This window comes from Myotis lucifugus, unplaced genomic scaffold, assembly GCF_000147115.1.
Source record: "Myotis lucifugus unplaced genomic scaffold, Myoluc2.0 scaffold_1, whole genome shotgun sequence".
Lineage (NCBI taxonomy): Eukaryota > Metazoa > Chordata > Mammalia > Chiroptera > Vespertilionidae > Myotis > Myotis lucifugus.
The window spans coordinates 3,123,616-3,138,520 of record NW_005871049.1 but is presented as its reverse complement, the minus strand read 5'-3'; the positions used below and the strand labels follow the sequence as shown (position 1 = coordinate 3,138,520).

Sequence of the window (14,905 nt, the reverse complement as noted above, 5' to 3'; positions counted from 1 at the left end):
TGACTTAAAGCAATTCTAGAAGAAAAAAACCACCTTTTGGATGTGGTTCCAACTGTTAGAATAAGCTCAAATGGACTTGAATAATTGGTCGTACTAATAGAGAGATATAAAAATACAAGATAGAATAATTAAAACTAATAAGAATGGTCATTTCTAAAAGTTGGAACTTAACTTTATGTATTAATAAGAGTTGAATTTATTTACATTCCTCTGGGTTCCAATCTTTGTTGTTTTCACATAGCCATAGAGTTAATATTATTTCAAGTTCTGTTTTTTCACTTGTCACTATAAACTTGGTCATGTGTTGAAGTAAAACGCATACTTGACATTTTTTAACAGCACAGAACTCATTCCATCCTAGTAATCTATCATATTTGTGTAATACTCCCCATTGTGGAATATTTGGTTTGCCTCCCTTTTTATAATACTAGGACGATTTTGTACAGAACAGTTTACAGCTGAATGGACTTGCATTTCCTCCAGCAATGTCTGGAATGCATGCTTCCCCACAGGCTCCCCAGCACTGAGCCTTGCCCTTCAGACACTCTCTACTCTGACTAGCAGGGAATGCTGCTTTTAAAGTTGTTTGATTATGAACCTCATCATAGGACCAAAGCACATTTTCCCATGTCTCTTTGTATAAACTGTTTCCCCTTTCCAAGTGGAAATTAAATGCCAACCTTAGAGATGAAATTAGATGGTGGAAATTTTTTTCACTAATATGCCCCTTAGGAAGAGCTGTTCTTTTTGGGAAATGGGAGTTTGTAGTTGAGGGTGGATGTGAGAAGAGTCTTGGAGGCGGGGATGTTTGGGATATTTATTTTATATATTATTGCTATATATTTTATGTATTTAAATGCCATTTAACAAAGAAAAATCAACCAAAAAAATGAGTTCGCGTGTCACCTCTGACACGCGTGTCATAGGTTCGCCATCACTGCCTAGGACAACTTCAAGTGTGCCAACACCCAAATTATGGGAGTGCCAGAAAAAGAGAGAGAGCAAGATATTGAAAACCTATTTGAAGAAATAATGACAGAAAACTTCCCCTACCTGGTGAAAGAAATAGACTTACAAGTCCAGGAAGCACAGAGAACCCCAAACAAGAGGAACACACCAAGACACATCATAATTAAAATGCCAAGGGCAAAAGACAAAGAGAGAATCTTAAAAGCAGCAAGTTACCTACAAGGGAGTACCCATACAACTGTCAGCTGATTTCTCAATAGAAACTCTGCAGGTCAGAAGGGAATGGCAAGAAATATTCAAAGTAATGAACAGCAAGGACCTACAACCAAGATTACTCTACCCAGCAAAGCTACATTTAGAATTGAAGGACAGATAAAACGCTTCACAGACAAGAAAAAGCTAAAGGAATTCATCACCACCAAACCAGTATTATATGAAACTATAGGCCCGGTGCACAAAAATTTGTGCACTGGGGGGTGGGGGTGGGGTCCCTTAGCCTGGCCTGTGCCCTCTCACAATCTGGGACCCCTCGGGGGATGACCACCTGCTGGCTTAGGCCCGCTCCCTGGGGGATTGGACCTAAGCTGGCACTCAGACATCCCTCTGGCAGCCTGGCAGCCCTCGGCGGATGTCCACTTGCCAGCGGGGAGCAGGTCTAAGCTGCAGTCGGACATCCTTAGCACTGCTGAGGAGACGGGAGGCTCCCACCACCACCGCTGTACTGGCAGCCGTCAGCCTGGCTTGTGGCTGAGCAGAGCTCCCCTGTGGGAGCGCACTGACCACCAGGGGGCAGCTCCTGCATTGAGCATCTGCCCCCTGGTGGTCAGTGTGTGTCATAGTGACTAGTCATTCCCAGTCTTTCTGCTGTTAGGGTCAGTTTGCATATTACCCTTTTATTATATAGGAGTGCCTGGCCAGCCTGGGTGAGGGGCTGATGGCTGTGCAGGCTGGCCACAGCCCCTTCAGGGTGAGGGTCCCTGCTGGGGTGCCTGACCAGCCTGGGTGAGGGGCTGATGGCTGTTTGCAGGCTGGCCACAGCCCCTTCAGGGTGGGGGGTCCCTGCTGGGGTGCCTGTCCAGCCTGGGTGAGTGGCTGATGGCTGTTCGCAGGCTGGCCCAGCCCCTTCAGGGTGGGGGTCCCCGCTGGGGTGCCTGGCCAGCCTGGGTGAGGGGCTGATGGCTGTTTGCAGGCTGGCGAAGCCCCCCAGCAGGGACCCTCACCCCATGAGGGTGTGGCCAGCCTGGGTGAGGGCTGATGGCTATTTGCAGGCTGGCCACAGCCCCCAGCCACCCAAGCTCCCAGTGGAGGCTGGCTGGAAGCAGGTATCTGGGATTTATTTATCTTCTATAATTGAAACTTTGTTGCCATGAGCGGAGGCCACAGCCGGCTCAGGGCAGGCGGGAAGCTTGGCTTCCTCCATCACTGGGGCAACCAAACCTCCTGCTTGCTCCAGCTCCATGGCTGCCGGCCGCCATCTTGGTTGGGTTAATTTGCATATAGTTGCTCTGATTGGCTGGTGGGCGTGGCTTGGGGTGCAGCAAAGGTACGGTCAATTAGCATCTTTGTCTTTTATTAGTGTAGATGCTGAGGTTATTCTTTAAGAAGAGAAGAAAATAATAAAGATAAAAAAATGAACAACAAAGTGGCAACAAATACATATCTATCAACAATTGAATATAAAAATCAAACGAATAAAAATTGGATGAACAGAATAAACTGGTGAATGAAATAGAATCAGGGGCATGGAAATGGAATAGACTGATGATTATCAGAGGATAGGGGGTGTGGGGGCTGGAAGAGAGTAGACAAAGATCTTATATGCATGTATGCATTACCTATGGACACAGACAATAGGGTAGCGAGGGTCTAGGGCGGGGCAGTAACCGGGTGGAGGCGAGCTATGGGGTGGGCGGGGGGAGGGTAGAAAGAGGGACATCTATAATAATTTCAGCAATAAAGATTTTTTTAAAAAGATTATTTCCCAAAGACTTAGCCAATAACACTACAAAAATAAAAAGCCCTCTGACTCCTGTGATTTTATCTGTGTGTGCCCAGATCCAGTAATAATTTCACTGTCTGTCTGAAGTACTAACAGTACCAAATCCAGAGCTCGGCGCCACGCCTCAATCTTTGGTGTAACAATGTCATAAACTCTTGGAATCTGTTCCGGTTCATTTGAAATGCCTGAATTAAAAACTCCACTATTTAGTTTACTATACTCATTCAAGATGTAAGATGAAGGTGAGCCTGAGTCTGTGGCATTTTGCAGATGATGCTGAATGAAAGTCCTGGCTTCAAATTCTGAGGAGTAATTGGCAGTGTTACAAATGACAGTTGAAAGGTATTTGTGCCATCCCTCTGCCAAGCACTTAAGCACAGTAGGTCTGTACAGTGCCAGAGATGAGGCCAGCCAAGAGGAAGTATTATGAAGACCCCCTGAACAGGTTTGGTCTCCTTTATTCAGAGGCTGCTCCATGAGAATCTGAAGATGGCTAAGACACAAAAACTCAACTGCACCACCTCCAAGGAAGACCTTTTGCTCTTTAAGAGCATAATGCAGACGATAGGCACAAGTCCAGAACCTATCTTCTTTGGTTTGCATCTGTGCAGTGACTGGGTCAGTGAGCACTACTGTAACCAAATTAATCCCTTCTGTTTTCAACAAAATTGCCATTCTGCTGATCCCATCTCCAACATCCAAGGGACTGCTTCTCCAGAAGGTCACAGAGACGCCCCTGCCCACAGAGTTGTCACTCACTTGTGTGATGTAGGACACCTGCACGGCTCCTGAGGCCTCTGCAAAAGCCTGCATCACACTGCCATTCACCGACCCAATCACCAACCGCTTAGTGTGCACGCATTTTTCAATTAAGTGTTCGGATACGGTCCCTTGTACCAGGACAAGGTTCACATTGAACTTGACTAATACCTGTAATACATGATTTGTCCACAGTTGTTCTGAGCTGTCTTGCTGAAGCTTCTTCATGCTTTCTAACACTGTTTGAACATTTGCAGACTTGTTAAATCCCAGGTGGCGGTAATTCTCTGTGAGGTCACCCTCGATGAGAACGACCCCGAGGGGCTGATTCTGTAAGTCCTCGAGCACAGTCGCACTAAACATTGATACAACAGTGACATATCCTGGACACACACAAGAAAAAGCTTCAGGTAAACCTGGTAAACAGCAAGTGAAGACTCTTGAAATGTCGAACGTAAATGGCATCGTCCAGCTGCCCTGGCACACGCTCGTGTTCTGGTGCTGCAGCCGTACAGCTCCTTCCACCAATCTCATGCTGCTGTGATCTCCGTGGCTCAGACCCACTGCCAGCTCTCCCAGATCACCACATCTGTCAGCCTGGGGAGCAGCTGCACCATGTCTGCTTGTCCACTGATCACTAGCCTCCCGATTACAATGCCTACTGTGGGTCAGCACTGACTGTCTGCAGCGGCTGTCTGCAGGCAGACTGTTTCTCAGAGTTTTAGGGGTTTGTGACGTGTTTTTATCTGCACCAACCGTAGCCTGAGGTCTAAAAAGTTTAGCTGATTTAACAGGTCTCTCAGAAAGACTGCAAGTGGTCAGTGACTGAGAGGCAACATCTTTGAGATCACGCTCTTTCAGTATCAAACCAGTATCTGAAGCAATTTGTAGAAAGGGACACAAACTGACATTCAACGATTCAAGTTCAGAAAATATCTTTGTGCTGTCTATATGGTCAAAGACATCGTGGACAGGTACTTGCAGGGAAGTGACCTCTTCAATGCAAGAGTCCAAGCCTTCTGACATTCCCGACACGATTAAAGACACGGGGACGCCCAGATGAAGACATTCCTCAACAGCACTGCTCCAAGCACCGACGAGAAGCAGAAGAGTGCTGGCCCCAGTCCTGTACGTGTTATGTTGCGCCTGAACTGCCTCACTGAGAAGCTGCCCCACTGCACTGGACAAATCCAAACTTTCAAGAAGCCTCACTGTTGAACCGACTACCACACTCTCATGACTCTCTTCATCTATAATAAACTTGGATGATTTCACTGGGCCTAGGAAAGTTCTTCCTGTGTCTGCAAAGGCTGAAAGTTGCTGAAGTCCCAGGTGCCTTTTTTTGTTTATGACCCTGCGAGCCATCTCTATAAGTCATCGTCTGCAAATGAAACAAAAACTTATTGAGTGTAATTCATGGTTATAAATGCTATAAAAGAACACTAAGATATATAGTCCCTGCCTTTGAGGAGTTTCTGGTAGGTACAGTTTCCATCAAATGCGGTCCGTGCAATGATATAGTAGTATGATGATATTAGCGATAAAAGGTACGGGTGCAGGGGGAGGAACACTCCATCCCACAGGGAAGTGGGTCAGGCAGGCAGCAGGCGCTGTTTCCAGAAGAAGGCAATGCCTGAAATGAGTCTTGAAGAATAATGTGAGTCAGCAAGTTGAAGGAGGTGGTAGTAAATGCAAATATATGAGAAAAATGAAAAATAGTTAAGTAACATATACAAAATCTCACAAATAGTAAGTAGCAGGTATGGACTAAAATCCAGGCTTGTCTAATGTCAAAGTCCCATGCCATTAACTACTATACAATACTGCCCTCTGGCTGCCCCTCTATCCAGGATGACAGTAATCCAGCCTGTCTCTGTAGGAGCTCCCACTTCCAAGCCTTCCTCCCTTCTCCCAAGCCTGTCATACTCCTAATATGGATGTGCTCATTTTTTTCAGAGAGTCTCTGCTTATGGTTTCCTTCCTATACTATGTTTAAGTCACAAGATATTGCTATGTGAGTGCAAAAGTCATAAAGAATTTAGAGCAAAAGGAAAAAGTCATGGGCAATTTCAAACTTAGTCTGTATCTAATTTATGTGAAAAAAGGTTTTCCATAGGAGGCATGAAATTACTTCAACTAATCTGCAAGCAAAAATTGATATCAAAATACATGTTCACGCAATCTGTCTCAACATTTGAAGAATCTATTCCAAGTTTCAGTAATTAAAAAAAAGTCTTCGCATTTCTAAGTTTAGAAGAGCTCCTAAATTATTTTGAAGTGATTACAACTTTCTATAATTAACATAAAATAAAAACTCAAACAATAATTCCTCATCTTCTAAGAGGGTGAAAAAGGTAAAGATGGTGAAGGGGACAGTGAGATAGATAATTCCAAAGATGCAAAGTACCCCTGGCAACTTTTCTTGACATTGAACGGACACAATTTGATTATGTTCTGCTAGGCACCAGCACATGCTTTCCACAAACAGCTTTCCATTTCATCCTCGCGATCCCTAACAACTTCACATGCCAGCTTACTGTTTCTTTAACTTCCTACGTGTGCAAGAGCAGCTGGCTCAAGGACTTCCCTGGGATTCTCACACCAAAAGAAGCTCTCTTGTCCTAAAATCGTCTCTAGTCTTGTCTGAGGTACTTGGCTTAGAATACTAAGACATGCTTTTCAAAAGTTTCATTTTTTAAAAAAAGTACTATTTTCTGACAGGTATAATTAGCTTTTTTTTCATCATGTCAAAACCAACAGTTTGCCTAGTTCCAGTCTATTCTCAGTACAACAGTCTGGTGATATCACTCCACTAGTTCAAAAGCTCTCATTTGGAAGATAAAGTCTTTACTCCCCTGTCTGACACAGAAGAGTCGCTTTTAAAAACTAACTCAGATCTTTTCACTCCTCTGCTCAAAATCTTGCAAAGCCTTCCCACTACCCTGGCGTGAAAGTCAAAGTAGTTATAATCTACACTAATAAAAGGGTAATATGCTAATTAGACCAGGAGACCTTCTGGGAGACCTTCCGGACGAAGCCGGGGCTGCGAGGGCTGAGGTGGCCATGGCGGCAGCAGGGTCTGAGGCAGAGGCGGTGGGGGGTCGAGTCCCTTGCACAAATTTCATGCATCAGGCCTCTTGTGTCCTAATAATGTGCACTACTCCCTTCTGTCTTGTCTCTTATTCCTCTACCACCCTGACCACTCTGTTCCCACCTCCCTTCTGTTCCTAAACACTTGCAAGTGTTTCTGTGCTCCTTGTTCCAGAATGTTCTTTCCCAAGGAATCTATGGCCTCACCTTATTTACTTATTACTTATTGACTATCTCCCTCTGTTGGACTATCTCCCTCTAATGCCCAGGAGGGCAATTTTAGTCACTGAAGTATTCCACACACCCAGGATATTGTCTGACTATTGATGAGTGAATGATTTTCACCATATTTACGATCTTACAGGTACGTACAAATCTGAAACAAGATTAAACATGCTGCTGTCAGCATTCCTGCACCACAAGTGTAAGGTTTAGCACCTTTGGAGTGGACATGGTTTGTATGTGGTGCCTTGTTGAGGCCCTTTGATTGCTTCCAAACTTGGTTCTCCACATGGTTCTTAGAATTTCCATTGAAAAGCACACGTGTAATCCGGTCACTCCTCTGCCTAAAAACATCTGCTTATCTTAGAAAATAACGTCTTGATCCCCTAGCTCTACAAAGGTGTCCGACCATCTGACCTCACTCTAATTTATAAGGCTCATCTTCAAACTTCCCTTATGATCCCCAAGATGTTGCCACATTAGAATATACCTTTATTTTCATTTTTGCACTTGCTATACTCTGATTTGAATATCCTACCCTTTCTTTACCTTGGCAAATGCTGTATATCTTTCATGACCCAAGGCAAATGCCACATTTTTTAAAACAGCCTCTCCAACACCCCAGGCAGGATTCGTGCCTCCCTCCTGTGCTCCTACAGCACTTTCTACACATATCTACTAAAGCACTTAGCATCCTGGCTTACACACATTGCATTTTTCTCTGTGCAATCTCCGCCACCAATCTGTGGGTTCCTAGCTTTTATTCATCTTTATACTCTACACCTGGTTCCTTGGAAGCTCACCAGATAGATGGTATCCTACATCCTATATGACATGCAGAGGAGAGAGAGAGAGAGAGAGAGAGAGAGAGAGAGAGAGAGAGAGAGAGAGAGAGAGAGAGAGAGAAAAAACAAACAAAACATGGATAGGTTGCCTCATGCGCCCGGACCTGGGGTGGACCCATAACCTAGGTATGTGCCCTGATGGGAATCAAACCCAAAGCCTTTACTGATCATCGGGTCACCTGTGTCTGATTAGAGTGTGGATCTAGGCGGCAAATCTTGGGGTTCAGCCAAGATTTAGAATGACTGGGGGTGAGTGTGGGTATAGATGTCAGAGAGCGATCCTGGGTGGGAACGAAGCCCTCCCTGCAAATACACACCGCAACCCAGGTACAACCTCAGTCCTCCGCAGGGAGGCTCCAGGGCTTCCGAGACCCACGCTGCCCCCAACCCCGCTCCCTCAGGCCGCGCCGCCGCCCCACGCCCCTAACCTTGGGGCCCACCACGCCGGAATCCCTGCGAACAAGAGAGGAGGAAAGTGGCCCACGACCCAGCCCCAGCCCCGCGGCGGCCGAGGAAGGTCCAGCGGTGCATCCTCTCCGCCTCTCCACACCCCGCCGGCGGTGAACCAGAGCTGGACCAATGCACCCGGGCCTCGCGGGCCCTCCTTTCTCACCCCTTCCCTGTGCAAAGGGCAGGAAAAACAAACACGGGCTCCCCACGACGCCACCAAAGACTCGGCAGCCGCTGGAAGCACCTCGCTACTAACCTCGCTCTGCTCTCCAGTCCCACGGGGCTGCTCCAGGCCCGATTTCTGCAGTCAGACAGGCTCTGGGGGGCACAGGGACGCCCAGCGCGCCGGCGACGACCACCCCCGCCCCGCACGCAGTTTGCGCATGTGCGAAAGGGGCAGCGGCTGGGCCTGGTCGCTAGGAAACCAGTTGGAAAGGCCGCTTAACGGTAGACGAGAAAGGCAGAGAGTAACGCTATTGGTAGATAGCAGATAGGGGGCTGGCCTCGGGGCCTTCTCTTCTGGCCATTGGGTGATGTGGCTATCAATCATTAGCCTGAGTGGGCGGGGCTGCCTGAGGTTAGCGACCGGGGCCTTAGCAACGGCTTGGGAGCAGAGGAGGCTACTGTTGGACTGCGGGGTGGGCGGAGGCGGCCGGGGCTCCCGGCTGAGGGCGCCGGAGGGGACATGGTGAGTGCGCAGTTGCAACCTCTGGCTGGGGCTGGGGCCGGGGCCGGGGCCGGGGCCGGGGCCGCAGACAGGGCTGAGGTTCCTCCCCGGAGCAAGGAAGGAACTTTGTTTAGCTCATGAAATGTATCATTCTCCTTCTTTTCATGAGCCTCGAGTGTCAAATAGAAACCCTTCTCGCTGTTCAATAAGCGCATTGTCCGCGGCTCTAGGGAGGAAGAGCGGTTTTCCAATTCATTTTCCCTCATCAACCCCATCAAGCGTGAATACCTGCAGTCTACGATAGGTTCCCTGTCTAGCCAGAAAGGAGTTAAGTACAAAGAATAAGATGCTAAAAACAGCGGGAGGGCCTGGGCCTCTAGGAAAGTCCTGAACTCTGAAAAACGAACTGATCGGGGACCAAGGAGTTCTGCCACTGCCTGGAAGCTGGGGATCCACGGCTGCCAGGCCAGTGACCCTCAGCCCGGGGCCTGGAAGCAGCCGCGCCACGCCGTTAGCGCGCGCGAAGCCGGCCACTGGAGGCGCAGGACACGGAGTCCCGCTGCTTCCTACCCCGAAGCTGGGGAGGAGATGCCGAAATAAGGCTGCAGGAGGGGCCCACGCCAACCTCGCTTGCCAGTAGAAAATGGCAAATAGCAGGAAGGTGACCCCTCCACACACACACACCTTCCCTGAACACTGATAATTGGCCCAACATGCATTCTTACCCAGATCCCTGTAGTAGTTTTTCACCCGGAAAATGTAGTTTATTCATTTCTCAACCTGTGCAATATAGGAAAGTATGCTAGAAGGTGGGAAAGAGAATTATGTTCCAATCAAGCATATCCCACATAATACGTTTTCTGATAAGACATTTCGGCATAATAGAAGTAAAGATCACTTCAACAGTGCTTTTCAGAGACCTCAAGTAGGGCCGACTGCATTCCGACATACCTACTACCCCTCTAGCATGCCTTCCTTTGCCCCTTCTCCTTCTCTAAAGGCACTAATTTGAAGGAAAAACCTAATTGGACCCAACTTAAAAAAGAACCAGGCTTTCCACCAACATATTAACAACTAAAGCAAAAATGTTAGTAAAGGGAAAAGGGGAGAATTGTTGAGGTTCATTATACAGTAGGGAAGAGGATACCTGACTACGGTCATTATATTAGTTCATCAATTTCATCAATTCTGGTTCTGGTAACTTTTCCGGTTACAAAGCTTATCTTTCACTCACGTGTGTATTTCTTACAGGCATCCAACTGCCGCACAGTTTCGGACCAATGGAAGAAAAAACCAGCAAAAATTGAACTAAATGAAACTCAAAAACAAGAAATTAAAGAGGCCTTTGATTTATTTGATATTGATGGGTCTGGAACCATAGATGTAAAAGAATTGAAGGTTCTAAAATTATTTCTAATTCTAAAACATTTAAAAAACCATATAATATATTCATGCCAATCTTGTAAGTCTTTAGCAGTAGCCATCTGAAAGCTCGATATACAGTCCCTTCCATGCAGACATCTATCTCCCTCTTTAGTGCAGACATCCGCCTCACACTGGCAAAGCAATATCTTGTTAAGCATTTCATTCCTGTTTTATACAGAACCCACGGACATGGACGACAGTGTGGCGATTTTGGGGGGAGGGAGGTGGGAGAGGGCATAGAGGGGATAAATGGTGATGTGGGAAATATATGCTGACCTTACTCTCTAGGTTTATACCTTGTCCATAGGAGAGAGAGCGCGCATGCTCGAGAGAAAATCTAGTAATTAAGGTAATTTTAAAGCTAGGAATGAGATCGTGGCATATAATTTATTTGCTTCCTATTTCAGATTGCTATGCGGGCCTTAGGATTTGAACCAAAGAAAGAAGAAGTTAAAAAATTGATAGCTGAAATCGACAAAGAAGGAACTGGCACCATTAGTTTTGAAGACTTTTTTGCCATAATGAGTCTAAAAATGGTATAGTAGTGATTGTGTTTTTCAAAGAAATACAATGAGAGGTTTCATAGAAGAATTTAAGGATGGTTGGGGTTTAGATAAGAACAAGATTAAATATGCTTTCAGGCTAGTGATCATGAAGACCATCCAGTGTGGAGAAGAAGATTTTTGTTAGGAAATAATAGGACATATGGGTGGATAGAATGGGGCCAGCAAGGCGAAGCCTGGAATTCCATGAACATTTACTGAGTGCCTGGTTTCTGCAGGCACTATTCTGTGGGGAACACCTCTTGTTTTCTTGGAGCTCACATTTTTGTAATGGATCTTAGTTACTGGTCACCAAGAAATACATCCTCTTTACCACTCCGTGCCTCTTCCACTTCCTTAGACTCTGAGTGAAAATACCTTGAGGGCAGATGTGAGTGCATTGGCACAATTTTAAAAGGCAGAGCAATTAGTAAAGTCAGAGCTCAGCTACCTGGTACGTTGCTGCTCTGCACCTCAGAGACCTGTAAGACCAGCTTCATAGGAAAATAAGTGAAAGACTAATAACATTTAGCTGTTTCTGTTTTTAAAGAGTGAAAAGGATGAAAAGGAAGAACTGTTAAAGGCTTTCAAATTATTTGATGATGATGCTACTGGAAGCATAACATTAAACAATATCAAGAGGGTTGCTAAGGAACTCGGGGAAACTTTAACAGATGATGAACTTCAGGTAAATTTTATTTATTTTTATAACTATAATTTACATGTATAATTATATACAATTATTTACATATTAGAATTTAAATGTCTTAATTGTACTCATAAATACATTTAAAGTAAAATTTTGAGTATACATTTGAATATTCATTTGTGTCATTCATTTTTAATAGAGTTCACATATTTATGTTTTGTTTTACAGGAAATGCTTGATGAAGCTGATCATGATGGGGATGGAGAAATAAATGAGGACGAATTTTTGAGAATGATGCAAAAGACCAGTCTTTATTAATACTGTTTTTGTTCCTTCTAAAAGTTAACAAATTTGTATTTGTTATACAGTCCCATAATATCTGAATATTCACTTTCAATTTGCAGTTTATATGCACAAATTGGTCTCTTGATATCTAAACCATGTGAGCAGTTACATGTTTCTTCAAATATGTTGTTAAATCTACGACATCAAAAACAAAATGTAATGACTTCCTTGAACCATGAATCCAAGAATAGTATCAATTCCAACTGCTATTTTTAGAGCCTAGGGTCCAAAGACTTATAATTTTTTTTAAGTTTAATTAACTTAGCCTCACATGCAAAGGCATTTGGCAACAAAGTCATACTTTCCCTGTTATTTGTGTATGTGTCTGCAATTCTTTAAAAACTTGAAAATTTTCTTTTTCAGCAGTTATTCAGATATATATAGTATTAAATAAAACTGTCTGGTAACTGTCATTTGCTACTTTTCTTCCTATAAAGAAATTTAAAGCAGTACTGGTATCACTCAGACAGGGATTTTAGCTGTTATCTAGTTAGTATATTACAACTTGTAAGCTGATAGTATTAGCTCCAACTGTACAAGAGAAAATGAAAGTTTAGAGAACTTAAATTTAAAAATTGCTCAATTACCCACAGATACTAAATAAAACATGGATTCTAAATTCCGTGTCTTTGCCGTGGCTGGGTTAGCAGCAGCACCCTCATATGCCAAGGTTGTAGGCTTGGTCCCAGGTCACGGCACATACAAGAATCAACCAATGAATTCACAAGTAGAACAACAAATCAATGTGTGTGTGTGTCTCTCCCTTCCTCTCTTTGAAATCAATAAAAAGAGAAATTATCTTTATTTCCATGATGCTGCTTCCCCACGGATAAAAACTCTCAGGATAAGTATATTTTCTAATTCATTTAATTCTGTGCCTTGCAATCTAACTGTCTTTGTTTTCTATGAAAGAGCCAATCTGTTGGGAAAGGCAGTCCCTAGCACAAAGTCTTCTGACCCCCACTGGGCGGCATGACAATGGGCCTTGGGCCTGGAACACCTCCTTGTGGAGAGAGAGTCCTCACAGCTGTGCTGGACTTGTGGCCTTGTCTGAGAACCTCTCTCCCTGGTTCAGACTCAATGTGCACTTCCTTGTTTTGCTTAACCATGTGGCATCTGGCAGGCCCCCTGCTGTATGTCCCCTTCAGAAAGAGGTCTACACAACCAGAGGGATACGGTGCGTGTAGGCCATTTGCCCTGTGTGGGCTCTGGGAGGGACCGTGGCCCAGGAAACCCACCCTCACTGCTGAAACTGATCTCCCACTGTCCCTTCCCCGTAGGAGTAAATCTCTGCTCCCTCCTGTCCTTGGCTGCGTGTGTTTTCCTTGGCAACTCTGACACCAAGCTGCTGGGCAGAAGTGCTGAGGCTTCTGATCCTGATCCTGATCCTAGGTGATGGATGCCACTTGTGGGACACACACTCTTCCTAAGCCCAACTCATGGTCTGTGGAGAAAGAAAGGCTTGTAGAAAATGCAATTTTAATTGCCTCACCTGAAAAACACACACACCACATGGCAGAGGCCATGAACAGACACTACTCCCAAGAAAGCATGGAAATGGCCAACAGGTAGATGAAAGGATGCTCAACATCACCATAAGGGAAATGCAAGTCGGAATCCCCATGAGATACTACCTCACAGCTGTTGAATGGCTATTATGCACAAGACGAAAGTAAGTGTTGGAGGGGATGTGGAGAAAGGGCCGCCTCACTTCAAGGATGTAATATTTCTGTATCTTGACTGAAAGCCCAGGGTATATGTCCTGACCCCCCGACCCCATCCTCCTGACTTGAACTCACACTTCAGTCTTTGCAGCAATGTGCAGCTATGTAATTAAGCTTTTGCCAGCTCTCTGTTCTCTCCGATGCTGTTTTCTGCTAGGTCTTTCGGAGTCTCATCCTGAACACGTGTAACTCGGGAGTTGGCGTGATGGGGGAGCAAGGGACTTGGACCATATTTTTCACTTCACTCGAATCCCTGCTCTCTATAAAACTTCCAAGTTCTAGATACTTTGGCTGCCCTCCAATTCCAACCTGTTTCTAGTGAATAGATGTATTTGGTTTGGATAAAAGAGGTTGGATTCAAATCTTTCATTCTATCTCTTTATTCACAGATCACTGTGAAAGTTACTGAGTGCTTGTTATGTGTTAGGCACCGCTCTCCCTCCTTCACATGGATTTTTTTTATTAAGTTCTATGCCTACTGGGCACTGTTATCATCATTCTGATTTTACAGATGAGGACAGAGTGTTTAAGTGACCAATTCATCATCACATGGACAGCCAATGGCTCATCTGGCACTGTGAGGCCTGCTGTTCCCCCTCAACCCCCAGGCTCTGAACCTCTGCTCAGCTCTCATCACTCCTGTCCAGGTGTTATCTTCACCCAGAAGAGGCAACAGCCCATATTCTCATGGGCAGAGAAGCAGCAAAGTGAATCTTTCTTGATCAGAAAAGTGAGTGAGGTCAGATGTAAGAAAAGTGATAAATCTGGAGAAGTGAAATCAAAGAAAAAGATAGTTTTAAAAAATTAAACAATAGTCTTTGTAATTGGTCTTTGTAAATTCAATAGCAGAGAGTCATGTGGGGGTCAACATCAGATAGTCAAGATGAGCAAATAACTTTAAGATCAGAGATCATAGTGATAAAAGTTATTACTTATTATTTTATAATGGGCATTGCCTCCCAAAATCATTGTCCCTTGCTTTCTTGGTGATGGCTTATTTTAACCAGAAAGTTTTACATATAAGTTTAAATATTTGGTGAATGAATGTTACAGGGAAGCACAATTCTAACATTCAGAATGTTACCCACTGAAATCAGTGGGTTGTCACAGGAGATGGAGCATGGAGGTCACACCACTAGAGGGCGTTGAGGGCTTACCTCAGTTTGGTGAGTGAAGGTGTGCTCTGATTTATGCTTATTTAATCGACATCAATTAGTTG

At 44.8% G+C, this 14,905-nt stretch overlaps 2 protein-coding genes across 2 annotated transcripts; one reads left to right on the top strand and one right to left on the bottom strand.

Annotated features, from left to right (window-relative positions):
- Positions 1 to 2,688: 2,688 nt before the first annotated feature.
- On the bottom strand, positions 2,689 to 8,671 carry BBS12 (Bardet-Biedl syndrome 12). The gene is made up of 2 exons (XM_006081661.3): positions 8,591 to 8,671; positions 2,689 to 5,108 (listed from the first exon to the last, which is right to left on the bottom strand). Exon 2 carries the CDS (start codon positions 5,090 to 5,092, stop codon positions 2,972 to 2,974), a length of 2,121 nt encoding a protein of 706 aa, XP_006081723.1. The 5' UTR covers positions 5,093 to 5,108; positions 8,591 to 8,671; the 3' UTR covers positions 2,689 to 2,971.
- Positions 8,672 to 8,921: 250 nt separating this feature from the next.
- On the top strand, positions 8,922 to 12,581 carry LOC102433508 (centrin-4). The gene is made up of 5 exons (XM_006081660.3): positions 8,922 to 9,022; positions 10,253 to 10,399; positions 10,834 to 10,962; positions 11,519 to 11,656; positions 11,846 to 12,581. Exons 1-5 carry the CDS (start codon positions 9,020 to 9,022, stop codon positions 11,933 to 11,935), a joined length of 507 nt encoding a protein of 168 aa, XP_006081722.1. The 5' UTR covers positions 8,922 to 9,019; the 3' UTR covers positions 11,936 to 12,581.
- The last annotated feature ends 2,324 nt before the right edge of the window (positions 12,582 to 14,905 follow it).